This window comes from Procambarus clarkii, chromosome 19 (genome assembly GCF_040958095.1).
Source record: "Procambarus clarkii isolate CNS0578487 chromosome 19, FALCON_Pclarkii_2.0, whole genome shotgun sequence".
NCBI classification, from domain to species: domain Eukaryota; kingdom Metazoa; phylum Arthropoda; class Malacostraca; order Decapoda; family Cambaridae; genus Procambarus; species Procambarus clarkii.
Genome location: NC_091168.1, coordinates 15,605,877 through 15,622,663, shown reverse-complemented (window position 1 = coordinate 15,622,663; position 16,787 = coordinate 15,605,877). Strand labels below are relative to the sequence as shown.

Below are 16,787 nucleotides of genomic sequence, written 5' to 3'. Positions count from 1 at the left end.
CTTTCGTACATTACGCTTCACTGTTGGAGGTAAATCAAAAATCAATTCTCCAAAATTCATTTTTATTTCTAGTCTGACGCGACACGGGCGCGTTTCGTAAAACTTATTACATTTTCAAAGACTTTAGTTCACAAATACACAACTGAATAGAAATTACGTATCTCCGATTTTATATCTACATTTGAGTGAGGTGGAAGGGGTGATGTGGCATTAACACAAGACAGAACAAAGTGTGGTATTAATAGGGTATTAATTTCATCAACACAAGACAGAACAAGAGTATTAATAGGGTATTAATTTCATCAACACAAGACAGAACACGAAACAATGGATATTGAATAGAAGTGTTTGTAGAAAGCCTATTGGTCCATATTTCTTGATGCTTCTATATTGGAGCGGAGTCTTGAGGTGGGTAGAATATAGTTGTGTATTAATTGGCTGTTGATTGCTGGTGTTGACTTTTTAATGTGTAGTGCCTCGCAAACGTCAAGCCGCCTGCTATCGCTGTATCTATCGATGATTTCTGTGTTGTTTACTAGGATTTCTCTGGCGATGGTTTGGTTGTGGGAAGAGATTATATGTTCCTTAATGGAGCCCTGTTGCTTATGCATCGTTAAACGCCTAGAAAGAGATGTTGTTGTCTTGCCTATATAATGGGTTTTTTGGAGCTTACAGTCCCCAAGTGGGCATTTGAAGGCATAGACGACGTTGGTCTCTTTTAAAGCGTTCTGCTTTGTGTCTGGAGAGTTTCTCATGAGTAGGCTGGCCGTTTTTCTGGTTTTATAGTAAATCGCCAGTTGTATCCTCTGATTTTTGTCTGTAGGGATAACGTTTCTATTAACAATATCTTTCAGGACCCTTTCCTCCGTTTTATGAGCTGTGGAAAAGAAGTTCCTGTAAAATAGTCTAATAGGGGGTATAGGTGTTATGTTAGTTGTCTCTTCAGAGGTTGCATGGCGTTTCACTTTCCTTCTTATGATGTCTTCGACGAAACCATTGGAGAAGCCGTTGTTGACTAGGACCTGCCTTACCCTACAGAGTTCTTCGTCGACTTGCTTCCATTCTGAGCTGTGGCTGAGAGCACGGTCGACATATGCGTTAACAACACTCCTCTTGTACCTGTCTGGGCAGTCGCTGTTGGCATTTAGGCACATTCCTATGTTCGTTTCCTTAGTGTAGACTGCAGTGTGGAAACCTCCGCTCTTTTCCATGACTGTTACATCTAGAAAGGGCAGCTTCCCATCCTTTTCTATCTCGTAAGTGAAACGCAGCACGGAACTCTGCTCAAATGCCTCCTTCAGCTCCTGCAGATGTCTGACATCAGGTACCTGTGTAAAAATGTCGTCAACATACCTGCAGTATATGGCCGGTTTCAAGTTCATGTCGACTAAGACTTTTTGCTCGATGGTACCCATGTAGAAGTTTGCAAACAGGACACCTAGGGGAGAACCCATGGCGACCCCATCTACTTGCTTATACATGTGCCCATCCGGGCTCAAGAAGGGTGCCTCTTTAGTACAAGCTTGGAGTAGTTTCCTCAGAATATTTTCTGGTATGTCATTCTGTTGGACGACATATTCGACCGCCGATTAAACCGTGTTTAATATAAACTTTATATAATTACTTACTTTATATTTGAACTTTATATATTTACATGTTCTGCAGAATTTAATCTTCAATAAACTTTAACGCCCCATACTGCCAGTATCTTTCTCCCCCTGGTCAGAAAATACAGTTTTGATATTCCTAGAGTACGACTTAATCAAACTAGAAATGCTCTACAAATCAAGGGGCCCAGAATGTGGAATGACCTTCCCAACCATGTTAAAGACTGTACCTCTCTCAACCAGTTTAAGTTAAAAGCGAAGCTATACCTTATAAATTCCCTGTAACCTACCTTACCCTTCTATTGTCAACCAATGTCTGTTTTTTTCTTTAAAGAGCGCTGTTTGTCGACATAATTGTATTTGTGCTGCTTTTTCATCTATGTTTTCATTTCTTGTTTTCATTCTACTCATTATGCTCAATTAGTATTAAGCTTGTCATTTAAGTTTATCATGCCCGAAACGCTTTGCGTAATAGTGGCTTTAGGCATTGTATGTACTAGCTCTACCTATAAGTCAAACAATCCTTGTAAATATTTATTGTATGTATGTACTTTACCTAAATAAAATTGTATTGTATTGTATTGTATATAACGATGCATAAGCAACAGGGCTCCATTAAGGAACATATAATCTCTAATTCCCACAACCAAACCATCGCCAGAGAAATCCTAGTAAACAACACAGAAATCATCGATAGATACAGCGATAGCAGGCGGCTTGACGTTTGCGAGGCACTACACATTAAAAAGTCAACAGCCAATTAATACACAACTATATTCTACCCACCTCAAGACTCCGCTCCAATATAGAAGCATCAAGAAATATGGACCAATAGGCTTTCTACAATCACTTCCATACAATACCCATTGTTTCGTGTTCTGTCTTGTATTGATGAAATTAATACCCTATTAATGCCACCTCACCCCATCCACCTCAAATGTAGATATATATATATATATATATATATATATATATATATATATATATATATATATATATATATATATATATTATATACACACACACAAAAGTAAGAACTCTTATATATATATAAAAAAAATAATACATGAACCTGCCTGAAACGCTGCACGTACTATTGGCTTTACAAGATTGTAAATACTATGCTATGTATTCTCTCAAACCCAATGTACCTTCTTGTATATAAATAATTAAATAAATAAATAAATAAATGAACTTATAGCAAGTTTTTTATCTACACTTTGTAATTTTCGATATAGAATAAGGTAGCAGCACATTGCTGTGTATACCTAAGCGTGTTAATATTTTTTTTATAAATAAGTAAATAAATAAATAAAACAAATATAAATAAATACTGAACTCAGGATGAACCTAATTGGCTTCTGCACTGTTACGGCCCGAATGGGACGCAACCGGGTTCTTCTCTGATGGTAGTAGAGTTTGGGAATCCGGCCCCAAGTTAGTAGAGGCTTTCAAGGGGTGTGTTCCGTAACGCAAGTAAAACTAAAGGGGAAGGGATACAAATATTCCAATTTTCCGATATATTTACCACCACCATATATAAATAAATAACAGTCGCACGCGGGGATTATTACTACACTTATGTACAGTTGCGTCTTCCTTCGAAGACACTGGATGCTCAACGATGCTCACTCTGGGTAGTCCTGGTTCCTTCTTCCGTGGCCCACGATGAATCCACTATGACTCTATGACGAATCTACCCTGGCCACAGGCCAGCCAAATCACAGTCCCACTGGGTGCTTCATCGTGGAGGCCTTCAACCACAATCCAGCCCGTAACTGGCAGGTACTAGTCAGCCTCGCTGTCAGGCCACTCCACGACTGATACTTAGGGTTGCGAGCCCTAGCCAGGAGCCTCGTGTGACTCGCTGGTCACTCTCCTCACACAGCACCCCAGTGGGTGGTCTCTTCCACCAGCCAACCCCGGATAAGGCGATTCCCAACACTGCCACGCCTCAGGCAGTCTATTACTCTCAACAGAGTTCGTCCGGGGGTGACTCACAGCTTCTTCAGCAGACTGGTGAAGAGACCTTGGCTGCCGTGGATAGACTGCCCCATCGTCCAACACAGCAGTCCCAGGTCGACTCTGCAATCAGATATGTCATTAATACTGGGACGCTCTAGGGAACCTCACTTACAGGCTTAGACAAACGTCCACCTCTTCACTCCATAGATGGCGTTGCTGTCTAAGCGCCACCTCACCAGAGGTCAGCAGCGGCTATTCCACGAGCCAATTAAGACGGGAATCCAGCACGTATTGCCGGCGTCTCTCGTCATCACTAGATGGCGTCGTCCATTTGGCGGGGGTTTCGAGAGCGGACTCACAGATGGCGTTGTTGTCACTGCTCCGTGCTCCGACGATGGACTCGGGTCCGTAACATGTACTCCATACATAATAGTGTAGTGTGGAATCAAGATTGAAAGAAGTGAAAAAATCGTCCCATCATACTGATGGAGGAACTAGGGGGGTCTCATGTTATATCAAAAGTACCATACCTGCCGAGATAACTGGAATCCCTAAGAGATATAGAGGTATTGAAAGTATTAGCTTGCGGATACAATTACAAGACCGAGAGTTAAATTTCATTAATCTATACATCTCTGATAGCTCCCTTGATTTAAGATACTTGCCAGATTCCTTCTTTTCTGAAGATACACTTGTGGTAGAGGATTTTAATGCCAGACATCCAGCTTTAGGATCTAGGGGTAAAGCAAATAAGAATGGTTGCAGATGGTACCAGTTTTTGCAGGAACATGAAGATGTTCAACTGCTGGGCGAGCCCTCTCCTACTCATTTGAGGGGAGGGAGATTAGATTATGCTTGTTTGATAAATGCTGAGGGCATAGAGGGGAATTGTCTTACTGTGGATGAAATGCTAAGTGATCATTTTGCATTACAAATACAGCTTAAACTAAATAAAAAGCATGCCTGCCTTTAGAAGAAAAGGTTAAAGTTTAATGAGGGAGACTTGGTGACTCGGATACTTTTGATATCGTTCGCCTTATGCGTTTTTGTTCTCGTATTGGCATCCTTGGTGATATTTAGCGCCCTCTGATTATTTTGCGTATTTGATGGTGCTACATAGCCTTCCCGGTTTGGTGCCTTCTTTTGATAATTACTTACTTACTTAATGAGGGAGAATTAAGGGGTCTTGTTGGACATATTAAGTCTTGGTATGATACTTATAAGCCAGTTTCGGCAGAAGCATTTTATGAAGATTTAATTAAGGAGGTAGATGTATTTAATGCAACATTGAACAGGAAAACATCTAGTATAAAAAAGCATCCCCCCAGAAAAGAAAATTATACACATGACAAGATGCTTAAGGGGTGGACATTGACAATGAGGAGAGCTCACAGGGATTGGAATAGGAATGGTAGGACTGAGGAAGGGAAGAATGCTTTACTGGCAGTTGGTAGGCTGTGTGGGGAGAAGAGAAAGGAAATTAGGAGCAAGTATTGGCAGGAGTTTGCAGAGAAAGTTGGGAGTAACAGAAACTTGAAGGAAATCTGGCAAGACGTAAATAAAATAAGGGGTAAAAAGCATAATTTTGTTGCACATCCTGACCCTCAAGGAATTGCAAATGGTCTCGTAAATAAATGGGCGGAAGCTGCCAAACTTAGTTCATTACCTGCTGTAACGAGAGAGTCATTAGATTCTTGGAAAGATCTAAGAAAGGATTTTATACTTACAGCAGGTAACAGTGGTGATGTCACTTGCACAGGTATTACCAGAGAAGAACTAATAACGGCGATTAAAGTTGGGAAATCTACCGCCCCTGGGGAGGATGGAGTAACTTATGAAATACTTAATGAACTTGCCATTATGACGAAAAGCCCACTTTTAGACCTCTTTAATATTAGTTATAAAGAGGCAGTATTCCCAGTAAATGGAAAAAAACTATGATTATCCCTATCCCTAAAGCCAATGGAGTTGAAATTGAAATTGAAATAAGTTTATTGAGGTAAAATACACACAAAGGGATGAGGTAGCTCAAGCTATTCTCACCCCGTTCAGTACAACGTGTTAATATATACATATACACACATCACAAATAAACATATTACCAAACATTCTGAGAGGTAAAAATATACATTTCCTCCCTCACAAGGAGTATGGTATCAGACGTACACACAAATACTTTTATGACCTAGGTATACTGTATAGACAATTTGCAAGACACCTGCAGATAATTCAACAAAATATTACAATCTTGGTGCAAAATTCTTATATCTCTCAAGAATATCATCAACCTTTCCGTTGTGACACATCCAGGCTATTTGTTCAGGAACAGTCCTTATCTCAGTGTTTCTATATACACTAATCAACGGACAATCAAGAATATAATGGGCAAGGGTGTGAGACCTTAACATGCCACATAGTTTACACTTCGTGTCATTACCATGAACATCTATCCCATATTCCCAGTAATATTTGTACCCAAGCCTGAGCCGCATGTACACAGAGTCACTCCAAGCATTTCTCCTTTTACCATAAGTGAAATGGGTGTTTTGACTCACATACATGTAGTGTTGCATGGTTTGACTACTCTCATACATTATCTCTCTCCTCTCCACTCCCGCCTGTGCCTGAATATTTCTGATTTTGCTTCTTATTTGTCTCATTGTGAATTCACATTCAATGTCAACTTGTGGTTTTGATGTGGCTCGTTTGGCCAAGTCATCCGCCACCTCGTTGAGCACTATTCCAACATGAGATGGAATCCACATGAATTTCACACTATAACCTTTCAGCTGTATCTCAGTTATTCTTCTCTTACAGTCCTCCACTATAGACATGAAGACTGGGTTTCTACTGTTTAAGGACTCCAGTGCTCCTCGGCTATCGACAAATACAAAAACATTTTTGTCGTCATGACGTACTTCCTCCAAACACGCCAGAATGGCCTGCAGTTCAGCTTGTGTGGATGATATATAATTACTAAGCCGGAGTTCAATTATCCTGTCCACAGTCCCAAACTCCGTATAATCCCTTATTAGGACACCACACCCTGCCCTGCCATCCTCCGGCATTGACCCGTCGCAATATACATGTAAACTGTTGCCTCTTGGTAACCGAGATATCATGCTTCCATACAAACACCGTAATTGTCCCGGTTCATGATGAATCTTTTTCACCTTGAGGGGTACAATTTCGACGTCTATTTTCTGTACTTTCCAGGGAGCAGACATATTACACTTTCGAGAGGGTTTACAGCAGTCAAGTACGTCGTATTCCCTGAGGTCATGAGCTAATCCTCTCGTATAGCGAGTCTCCCTCAGTTTCCTGGAAGTGTGTACGTCACTCAAGCAGGTCTGAACGCTCTCAAACAGCTTATCCCCTCCTTTTCTCCGCATGAAACGAATAGATACTCTAGTGTTAATGTCACGGACTCTATCACACACACTCTGTAAATTTAATTCCATTCTCATTATTTCAATCATTGCATTTCTTTGACATCCAAGAATAATCCTCATAGCCTCGTTCTGTATCAGCTCTATTTTTTGAATTCTGCCTTGGCCTGTGTAAGACAATACGGGTGCTGCGTAGTCTATCAGGGATCGAACAGTGCTTATGTATAACATCCGCAAGATAGGTACCCCAACACCTTTACCAGAAAAAGCCAGTGCTTTTAGAGGATGCAGACGGGCTTTACATAAGGTGCTGATATGATTTATTTCAGCATTTTTACTCTCACATGTGTATCCAACATACATGCCCAGATACTTGTACTTCTGTACACGGCTCAGTTCCACACCATTTAGAGTAAGTGTTATATTTCTTCGTTTCCTATACTCGTATTTGGTTTTATCTGCATTTATAACTAAGCCTAACTTGTGACAGGTTGTACCAAGTATGTTAAGAGCATCTTGAATTTTGTTCCCAGAAGTGCCTTGTATAAGAATGTCATCAGCATATATGATCGTCGTGACCCCTGGAGAATACATCTCTGATGCTAATCTGTTCATTAATACATTGAATAAGGTGGGACTTAATACTCCCCCTTGTGGGGTACCTAACTGAAACCTCCGTTCCTCAGACATGTATCCCTGGTAATACACCTGACCTTTTCTGCCTTGCAGGTAATCCCTTATCCAGTGTAGCAATCTCCCTGTTATTCCCAGATTGGCTAATTCGTATAAGATTACTTCCCCATTGGCTTTATCAAACGCTCCTTGTAGATCAACAAAAACTCTACAATTGTCATCCACATTAGACAAACACTTTAAGAGACAATCCGCAGTACTTTTGCCTTTGATAAAACCAAAGAGATTATTGGACATGTTATCACCTACAAGGTAGAGTAGCCTATTTAACAAAATCCTTTCCATCATTTTACAAAAGCAGGATATTAAGGAGACAGGTCTGTAGCCTCCGTTTGACTTAGGGATAGGAATGATGACAGCCTCTTTCCATTTTCTTGGTAACTTTCCCTCTCTATAACTCATATTAAACAAATCAAGTAAGGGATTAGGTTTCATACCGGCTAAATAATTAAGTATGTCATACGTTACTCCATCTTTTCCCGGAGCAGTGGAGCTGCCACTTTTTATAGCATCCAGTAGCTCATCGTGGGTTATCTCAGTGCATGCTATAGATCTTGTATTTAAGGCACATAAAGTTACTCCATTTCTAATATTTTCCCATGACTCAATGGTGACTCTCGTGTCTGCAGGTAAGGACTCCATACCAGCAGCACTTGCCCATTTATCTACTAACTCATTAGCAACTTTCCCTGGATCTGAGTGAGCAATGAATTTAGTCTTACAACCCCTGACTTTATTTACTGCTCTCCATATGTCTTTAAGGTTCTTAGTATTACCAATGGCCTGAGCAAAGTCTTGCCAGTATCTGTCCCGCGCCTCCTTCCTCACCTGACTGCATTCCCTAGCCACTTCCAACATTGTATTTTTCTCTTCATCCCTCATTCCATTTTTTAACCATGCTTTATGCGCACCCCGTAGCATTCTCTCCCATCCCTTGACTTGCTGATCATTGGAATATTTAAATTTCTTAGGTCCGTGCGTCTTGCTTCCCCTGCCCCCGTTATTTTCCCTCTGTACTAATTTCTCTATGTTCTCGACCATGTCCTCGTAAAAACTATCAACGCAGAGCGGCGTGTAATGTTGATACCAATCTCCCATATTTTGAATAAAATAATTTTTCATATCTTTCTTAATATTTAGCCTTTTCCTTTGAAAGTGGACTTGTTTTTTCCCCAGTGGTAATTCAACGTTCAAGGCAAAGTGGTCACTAAGTAGTTCCCGAACAACCCGAGCCTCCCCCATAATCCCCTGAGAGTTTAAAACGCAGGCATAGTCAAGCCGTCCTCCCCTGATGTGAGTTGGTTCATTGTTTCCCAATAGACAGGTATCTGGATGATCTTGTAGAAACTGTAACCACTTGACCCCATTAGTATTAATACTACCCACTGTCCCAAGGCTTGTGTGCCGAGCATTAAGGTCCCCAATGACCAGTGAAGGATTAGTATAAATGCAGTCAGGTAAATAGTTAGCGTCGAAGCAGTTCCTGGATACATACAAATTAACTACAATAAATTCCCCTTCCCTTAATGATAATTTAACACAAACACTCTCTATACCTTGCGTTTTTGATGGCGGTTCTACTAACTCTGCTGGTATGGAGTTCTTAACATAAATTGACGTGCCTCTGATGTTATTTGCAGCGAAGAGGTGAAACCCTTTATAGCCATTTAATTTCAATAATCCTTCATTCCTATCCCCTGTCTCTTGGAGAGCTACAACATCAATATCATTTCCCATCACATAACAATGAACATCTGTAACCCTGTTTCTCAAACCATTAACATTCCATGACAACACTTTCAGTCTAGGGTGATCCATTATTAATCAATTCATTGCCTAAGTCATCCCCAATAAGTTCACTAAATGATAGCCATACCTTGTATAACATCTCCCACCTCCTCCCAAGTTCACCAGTAAAAGCGACATTGCGATTCTCAAGAGATTTTTTCAGCCCTGAGATTTCCATTATTGGCCCAAATGATTCCTTCATTTTATGTGTAATTATAGGGTTCTTCCTTTCACTACGACTACCATCATTCACACACACTTCACTTTCCTTCATTTCATCACTCAATATTTCATTTTTGTCCTCAACCACTATATCCTGACTATCCTTCACCGTTTTGTGATTTTCCTTGACCTCCTGAACGTTTAATTTAGCCTCGATGGACTCGATTCTCTGCCCCAGATTTTGGAGGAACTCACCAACTTTTTTAAGTTCAGCCCACACTTCCTTGACCATATTATTATGACCCTCTCTCTGAGCCACAGTAGCCACTTCACTCACCGTTACACTGTCACTGCCGGAGTCCTGAGTGGTGGCGTGGCTGCTTGTTGCTGGAGCCTGCCTAAGTAAAGGTGACTCCTTTACCCACGCATTCGTCCGGTTCACTGGCACTGTTTGGGGCAGACTGTTTTGCTGTGCTCCCGGTGTCTGGGTAAGAGCTCTTGCTTGCTCTGTAACATTCACCGGCCGGAGAACAGCCATACTCGGCCTCTTGCTACACACAGCCGAGCTCGCATTGTGAACACCTCCACAGTTGCAGCATCTGGGAACTATTTTCTCACCCAGATTCAGTCTGTTTCTACACACAGTAGAGAGGTGAGACTTTCCGCAGAAACGACATCGTGGATCATTTTGACATCTCCAGGATTTATGCCCCCATCTGCAGCATTTCAGGCATATTATGGGCTCTTCCACATACTTTGCTACATGCCTGTAGCCAGCCCCGGTGATGAACACTTTTTCGGGTACGTCACCTCTCACTAGAGCCACCACCTGACTCCTAGCTTCACCTTTAATAAGGTGACGCTTGGCCCACACAAATCGTTGGTCGTCGAGTATAAACTCGGGGTCCAGAATCTGAGGGTATTTATAGATAATTACCTTCGTCAGCTTCTCGTTCCCCTCCGGTATTTCCATAAGAATTCCATCGTATCCTTGCTGGGTAAGATACTCCACTGCCTCCATAGAACCTACCGTTAAGTAAGGTCTGTTTACACCTTCCTTCAGCAGGGGCTCGAACTTGCGGTGTTCTCTTCCGAGTTTGACGGTCCACAGCAGCTTCTGATGATAGGCCAGCGTGCATGAGGCAGGGAAGAGAAGCCTCCATCTCCGCTGATCCTCACCTTCCTGACATCGTTCCGTCCGTTTGTCTGCATCAGTCTCGGCGTCGTTCTTCATTCTTTTATCGTTTCCGTTAAGTGTATTACTGTCCACACTACGCCTTGCCTCCTGTCTTCTTCGTTTCTTCTTATTCCTTGTCAGAACTTCTAGATACTCGCCCTCCTCGTCTGACTGGCTGCTTTCAGGGTCCATGTTAATAACGCCGTGAGAAGTAGCCATGTCTTCTGGTGACTGAGTCTCCATCTCAGTACCCAGCATGGGGGGAGGGGGGGGGGAAGGTGCGGAGCAGGTATCTTGACCCGACCGCGTCCCAGGTAAGACTGAGCCAATGGAGAGTACAGACCTGTGTCTTTAACCTCGTGTTTTTGTAAAATGATGGAGAGGATCATTTTAAATAGACTTTTATATATAATAGGTGATCAGCTGTCTAGTAATTTGTTTGGGTTCCTCAAATGAAAAAGTACCTCTGATTGTATTATTAAATGTCTAGCTAATGAAAATGATTATTATAGAATTTTTATTGATTTACAAGGAGCTTTTGATAAAGCCAACAAAGAGGTTATTTTATATGAATTAGCTGGTCTTGGTGTTAAAGGGAGATTATTGCGCAGGATAGGGGATTATCTTTACGAAAGGAAGGCTCAGGTGTGGTATCAAGGTTGTATGTCAGGTGTGAGGTCTTTTGAACTCGGCACACCTCAGGGAGGAGTGTTGAGTCCCACCCTGTTTAATGTACTAATGAATAAGATAGCAAATGAGAGATACTCAAATGGGGTAACTCCGATCATATATACCGATGATATTTTGTTTCAGGGCAAGGATATTTCAAAGGTTCAAACAGTGTTGGACAATTTCGGAAACCTGTGTCACCATATGGGACTGGTGGTTAATGAAAACAAAACTAAGTATGAATGTACCTTACCTTGAGGTTACCTTGCAACCCGTTCTCGCAAATTCGTAAAGTCAATATTGACTTATTAACTACGTGCATAGGTGATATACTAAACATAATAGATACCCTTAAAAAGATTCATAGAAAACACCGACCTTACCTAACCTTGTTAGTATCTTAAGATAAGCATCTTATTGCTTCGTAATTACAATTATTACTTAACCTATACCTATTATAGGTTAGGTTCCCGCGGCCCGGTCGTCGACCAGGCCTCCTGGTTGCTGGACTGATCAACCAGGCTGTTAGACGCGGCTGCTCGCTGCCTGACGTATGAGTCACAGCCTGGTTGATCAGGTATCCTTTGGAGGTGCTTATCCAGTTCTCTCTTGAACACTGTGAGGGGTCGGCCAGTTATGCCCCTTATGTGTAGTGGAAGCGTGTTGAACAGTCTCGGACCTCTGATGTTGATAGAGTTCTCTCTCAGAGTACCAGTTGCACCTCTGTTTTTCAACGGGGGTATTCTGCACATCCTGCCATGTCTTCTGGTCTCATGTGATGTTATTTCTGTGTGCAGGTTTGGGACCAGCCCCTCTAATATTTTCCACGTGTAAATTATTATGTACCTCTCCCGCCTGCGCTCAAGGGAGTACAGTTTTAGGCTCTTTAGTCGGTCCCAATAGTTTAGATGTTTTACTGAGTGGATTCTAGCAGTAAAGGATCTCTGCACGCTCTCCAGGTCAGTAATTTCTCCAGCTTTGAAAGGTGCTGTCATTGTGCAGCAGTACTCCACTCTAGAGAGCACAAGCGTTTTGAAAAGTATCATGTAGAAGTCAGAGGCCCATTATATTGAAAATATACGGTAAAAATATAGAGAGAGTTAATATATATAAATATTTAGGCATATATGTTGGATATACCCATGAGAGTTTGGAAGCTGAGATGAACAGACTGTTGGGTCAATGTCGGAAGAGATTACAACCTCTGAAGGCCTTGGCATGCTGTGGAAAGGGAGTGGGAGTCCCTGTGCTACGAATGATATACTTGAGTACTGTAAGATCTCTTATTGATTATGCTGCACCTGTCATTTCTTGTTTTGGTAAAGGTAGGATGGGCAAGTTGGAGAAGGTACAAAATGAAGCCATGATCGAGAATTATCTTAGGATGCCCAAGAAATGCTATGATTGAGATAATGAGGATGGAGTTGAATCTGCAGAGTATTGGGGATAGAATTGTAGAGATAAATGTAGCCTCTGCCATTAGATTAATGAGAGGTGGGGGAGCTAATGAATTAATCCTCTCGGTTCAAAAGGTGGGAAGTAGTGAACAGTGTATGATGAAGAAGAGAGTATATATGAATAACTTATGTACTAATGTTATAAAGTATGATGTTATTACAGAGTGTATTGCTGTGCCCAAGAGAAAATTCACACCACCATGGGAGGATTGTAATGTAGATGTAGTAATTACTCCCTAGCAAAAGAAAAAAAGTATGTATGAAATAGGAGAGCTGAGGGCAACATATGATTGTATAATTAGAAAACTGCCTACGGAAAACACTACATGTATATTTTGATGGGTCAGTAGTTAGGGATGGGAAAGCAGGATGAGGAGTCTTGATCAGGGAGTACACTGACATCGGCACTGTAGATACTGTTATTGCACGCCGCTTAACTGACAATGTCTCTTCAACGCAGGCTGAACTCCAAGGTGTATTAGCAGGATTACAGGAAGTAGTCAAATGTGGCAAAAATGCTTGCTTCTTTATTGACAGCAGAGGAGCGTTAGAGTCTTTAAATAGCAGACGCCCAGTATATCAGAATATTGTGATAGAGTGTAGAGAGAATGTTAAGAAATTAGAAAAAACTGGGTATAAAGTAAGATTCATGTGGATCCCGTCACATGTGGGAATACTGTTGAATGAGGTAGTTGATGACATAGCGAAGAGAGCCACTGAAAAAACTCTTGTTGATGTTGTATGTCAGTTAACCTTGAAACAAATAAAAACAAGAATCAAGATGATCCAAGAGGGTGAAGAAATGATAAAGAGAATGGCAATTGTGGACAGTAGTAACACACTTAAGAATTATTCAATAATAAATACAAATTCGTCCTTCACTTATGGTAAAGGAAAGTCTACTTGGAAGGATTCAATTTACATGAGATTAAGATTAGGATACAAATATATCTGGCAATACGGTGTTGATGTCAGTGAAAAAGATAAGGAGTGTAAATTATGTAGTATGCCGCACGTCCACACCTTAGAACATTATGTATTAGAGTGTCAACTTATTGAAAACTATAGAAATAAGGAAATAAATAGTGTACCACATCAAATTGTTTGGATGTGTGATAATGGTATGATAGACAGTATACTTAGGAGATACAAGAATTTTGCCCCAAGAGTGTAACAATTATATGCTGTACTTACTATATTAACCTGCAATGTTCAATGGGATTCTTGTAATGTCATTTGTCTATTTGTACTCACAGCATTTGTGCGCCCCTTGAGGGACTTGAAGTAGAGGGGGGGGTGGTAGAAATAGCCTAAGCTACTCTATCCCTTTGAGATGTATTTATTGCTTATTTCAATAAACATACTTGAACTTGAACTAATCCATACATAACATACATACAACATTAATTTTCACGTTTATTTTCTAAAAAACAAAAACTAATTTTATGTATACATATTTTCTTCTAAATTATTCTACAAATTAAAAAGTAAAGGAATGACGGGGGGGGGGGGGAGGGGGTGATGGGAGTGCGCAAGGCGAACGTCGCTTGTCCGGGGCGGCTTCACTCCACTAACACTCACAACAACATGGGGAAGCTCAAGAAGGAGAAGACTGAGGAGCGGGATGCTGATACCAGCCAGGTGGAGCAAGACGAGCTGACCTACGAGGATAAACTGAAATATGTCAGCATCATCGCCCAGCCAATGGCGTCCAAGAAAGTGGCGGGGAGAATATACAAGCTTGTAAGAAAAGGTGAGTGTTGACTGGCTGTGTGCACGTGTGGGCCCCATACTGGCACACATGTGACTCTCCTCCTATGCTGGCACACGTGTGACCCCCTCCCATGCTGGCACACGTGTGACCCCCTCCCATGCTGGCACACGTGTGACCCCCTCCCATACTGCCACACGTGACCCCCTCCCATGCTGGCACACGTGTGACCCCCTCCCATACTGCCACACGTGACCCCCTCCCATGCTGGCACACATGTGACTCCTCCCATGCTGGCACACGTGTGACCCCCTCCCATACTGCCACACGTGACCCCCTCCCATGCTGGCACACGTGTGACCCCCTCCCATACTGCCACACGTGACCCCCTCCCATGCTGGCACACGTGTGACCCCCTCCCATACTGCCACACGTGACCCCCTCCCATGCTGGCACACGTGACCCCCCTCCCATGCTGGCACACGTGTGACCCTCTCCCATGCTGGCACACGTGTGACCCCCTCCAATACTGGCACACGTGTGACCCCCCCCCCTCCCATGCTGGCACACGTGTGACCCCCTCCCATGCTGGCACACGTGTGACTTCCTCCCGTACTGCCACACGTGACCCCCTCCCATGCTGGCACACGTGTGACCCCCTCCCATGCTGGCACACGTGTGACCCCCTCCCATGCTGGCACACGTGTGACCCCCTCCCATGCTGGCACACGTGTGACCCCCTCCCATGCTGGCACACGTGTGACCCCCTCCCATGCTGGCACACGTGTGACCCCCTCCCATGCTGGCACACGTGTGACCCCCTCCCATGCTGGCACACGTGTGACCCCCTCCCATGCTGGCACACGTGTGACCCCCTCCCATGCTGGCACACGTGTGACCCCCTCCCATGCTGGCACACGTGTGACCCCCTCCAATACTGGCACACGTGTGACCCCCCCTCCCATGCTGGCACACGTGTGACCCCCCTCCCATGCTGGCACACGTGTGACCCCCCTCCCATGCTGGCACACGTGTGACCCCCCTCCCATGCTGGCACACGTGTGACCCCCCTCCCATGCTGGCACACGTGTGACCCCCCCCTCCCATGCTGGCACACGTGTGACCCCCCCCCTCCCATGCTGGCACACGTGTGACCCCCCCCCCTCCCATGCTGGCACACGTGTGACCCCCCCTCCCATGCTGGCACACGTGTGACCCCCCCCTCCCATGCTGGCACACGTGTGACCCCCCCCTCCCATGCTGGCACACGTGTGACCCCCCCCCTCCCATGCTGGCACACATGTGACCCCCCTCCCATGCTGGCACATATGTGACCCCCTCCCATGCTGGCACATGTGTCCCCTTCCCATACTAGAATGCTACACTTTCTAACTTCACAATTGCTTTTAAATACATGGATGGCAAAATACTAAAAAAATTGTTCACAACTTTTTTTAGACCAATGCTGGAATATGCAGCGGTTGTATGGTGTCCATCTCTTAACCCTTAAGCTGCTCAGGGTCTTAACCCTTAACATGCTAGGGGTATAATATCCTTTCTTCCCCACAGGTGCATGTAATTTTGAAAAAAAAAATTATTTTTTCTTCCTAACCTGTTAATTTGTGTTCACTGATCACGGGAAAAATAATAAGAAAATTGTAAGTGGCATATATTGCCCACTATAGGGCGGGGAAGTCTGGCAAAAAAACAGGCGCTGACTCAGCGTGCGTCCCAGGCGGTCTGTTGATCGCCAGCTGTCAGGCCGGAGTTGCCACAAAGAGATAATTACCGAATTATTTCAATGTCTCCTAATTGATTTTTAGTAGTTTTTTGCTGTAATATTATTCAATAGTGTGTAGTTTGATATATTTATATAATAAAATGAGTGAATCATCGCTGTACTCAAAAATATGGTGTGCATATTGTTGATTCAATTATGTTCATCAATCAGTGAACAAATACTTTGTTAGTTATTACACTATAAGCACAGGTTATATATAAGTATCTGCATGTTTTGTTCACCATAACGAACCACTAAGTAGCTATTATGAGTCAAAAAGTAACGAGGAGTGACCGCCGTGTACCAGCCAGCCACTGGCTGTGGCAGCCCGCCACTGGCTGCCACTCCCTCCCTCCCTCACCTCACCTGACTTGCCACCATTCTCCACC

The 16,787-nt window shown here is 43.0% G+C and overlaps 1 protein-coding gene across 1 annotated transcript in view; it reads left to right on the top strand.

The window, feature by feature from the left end:
* Window positions 1–14,448: 14,448 nt before the first annotated feature.
* Window positions 14,449–16,787, top strand: part of LOC123757621 (H/ACA ribonucleoprotein complex subunit 2-like protein) — a 26,679-nt gene continuing 24,340 nt past the window's right edge. The window contains exon 1 of the mRNA XM_045741436.2: window positions 14,449–14,660. Coding sequence (XP_045597392.1) covers window positions 14,495–14,660 — 166 coding nt within the window. The 5' untranslated portion in view covers window positions 14,449–14,494. The remainder of the gene's footprint in view (window positions 14,661–16,787) is intronic.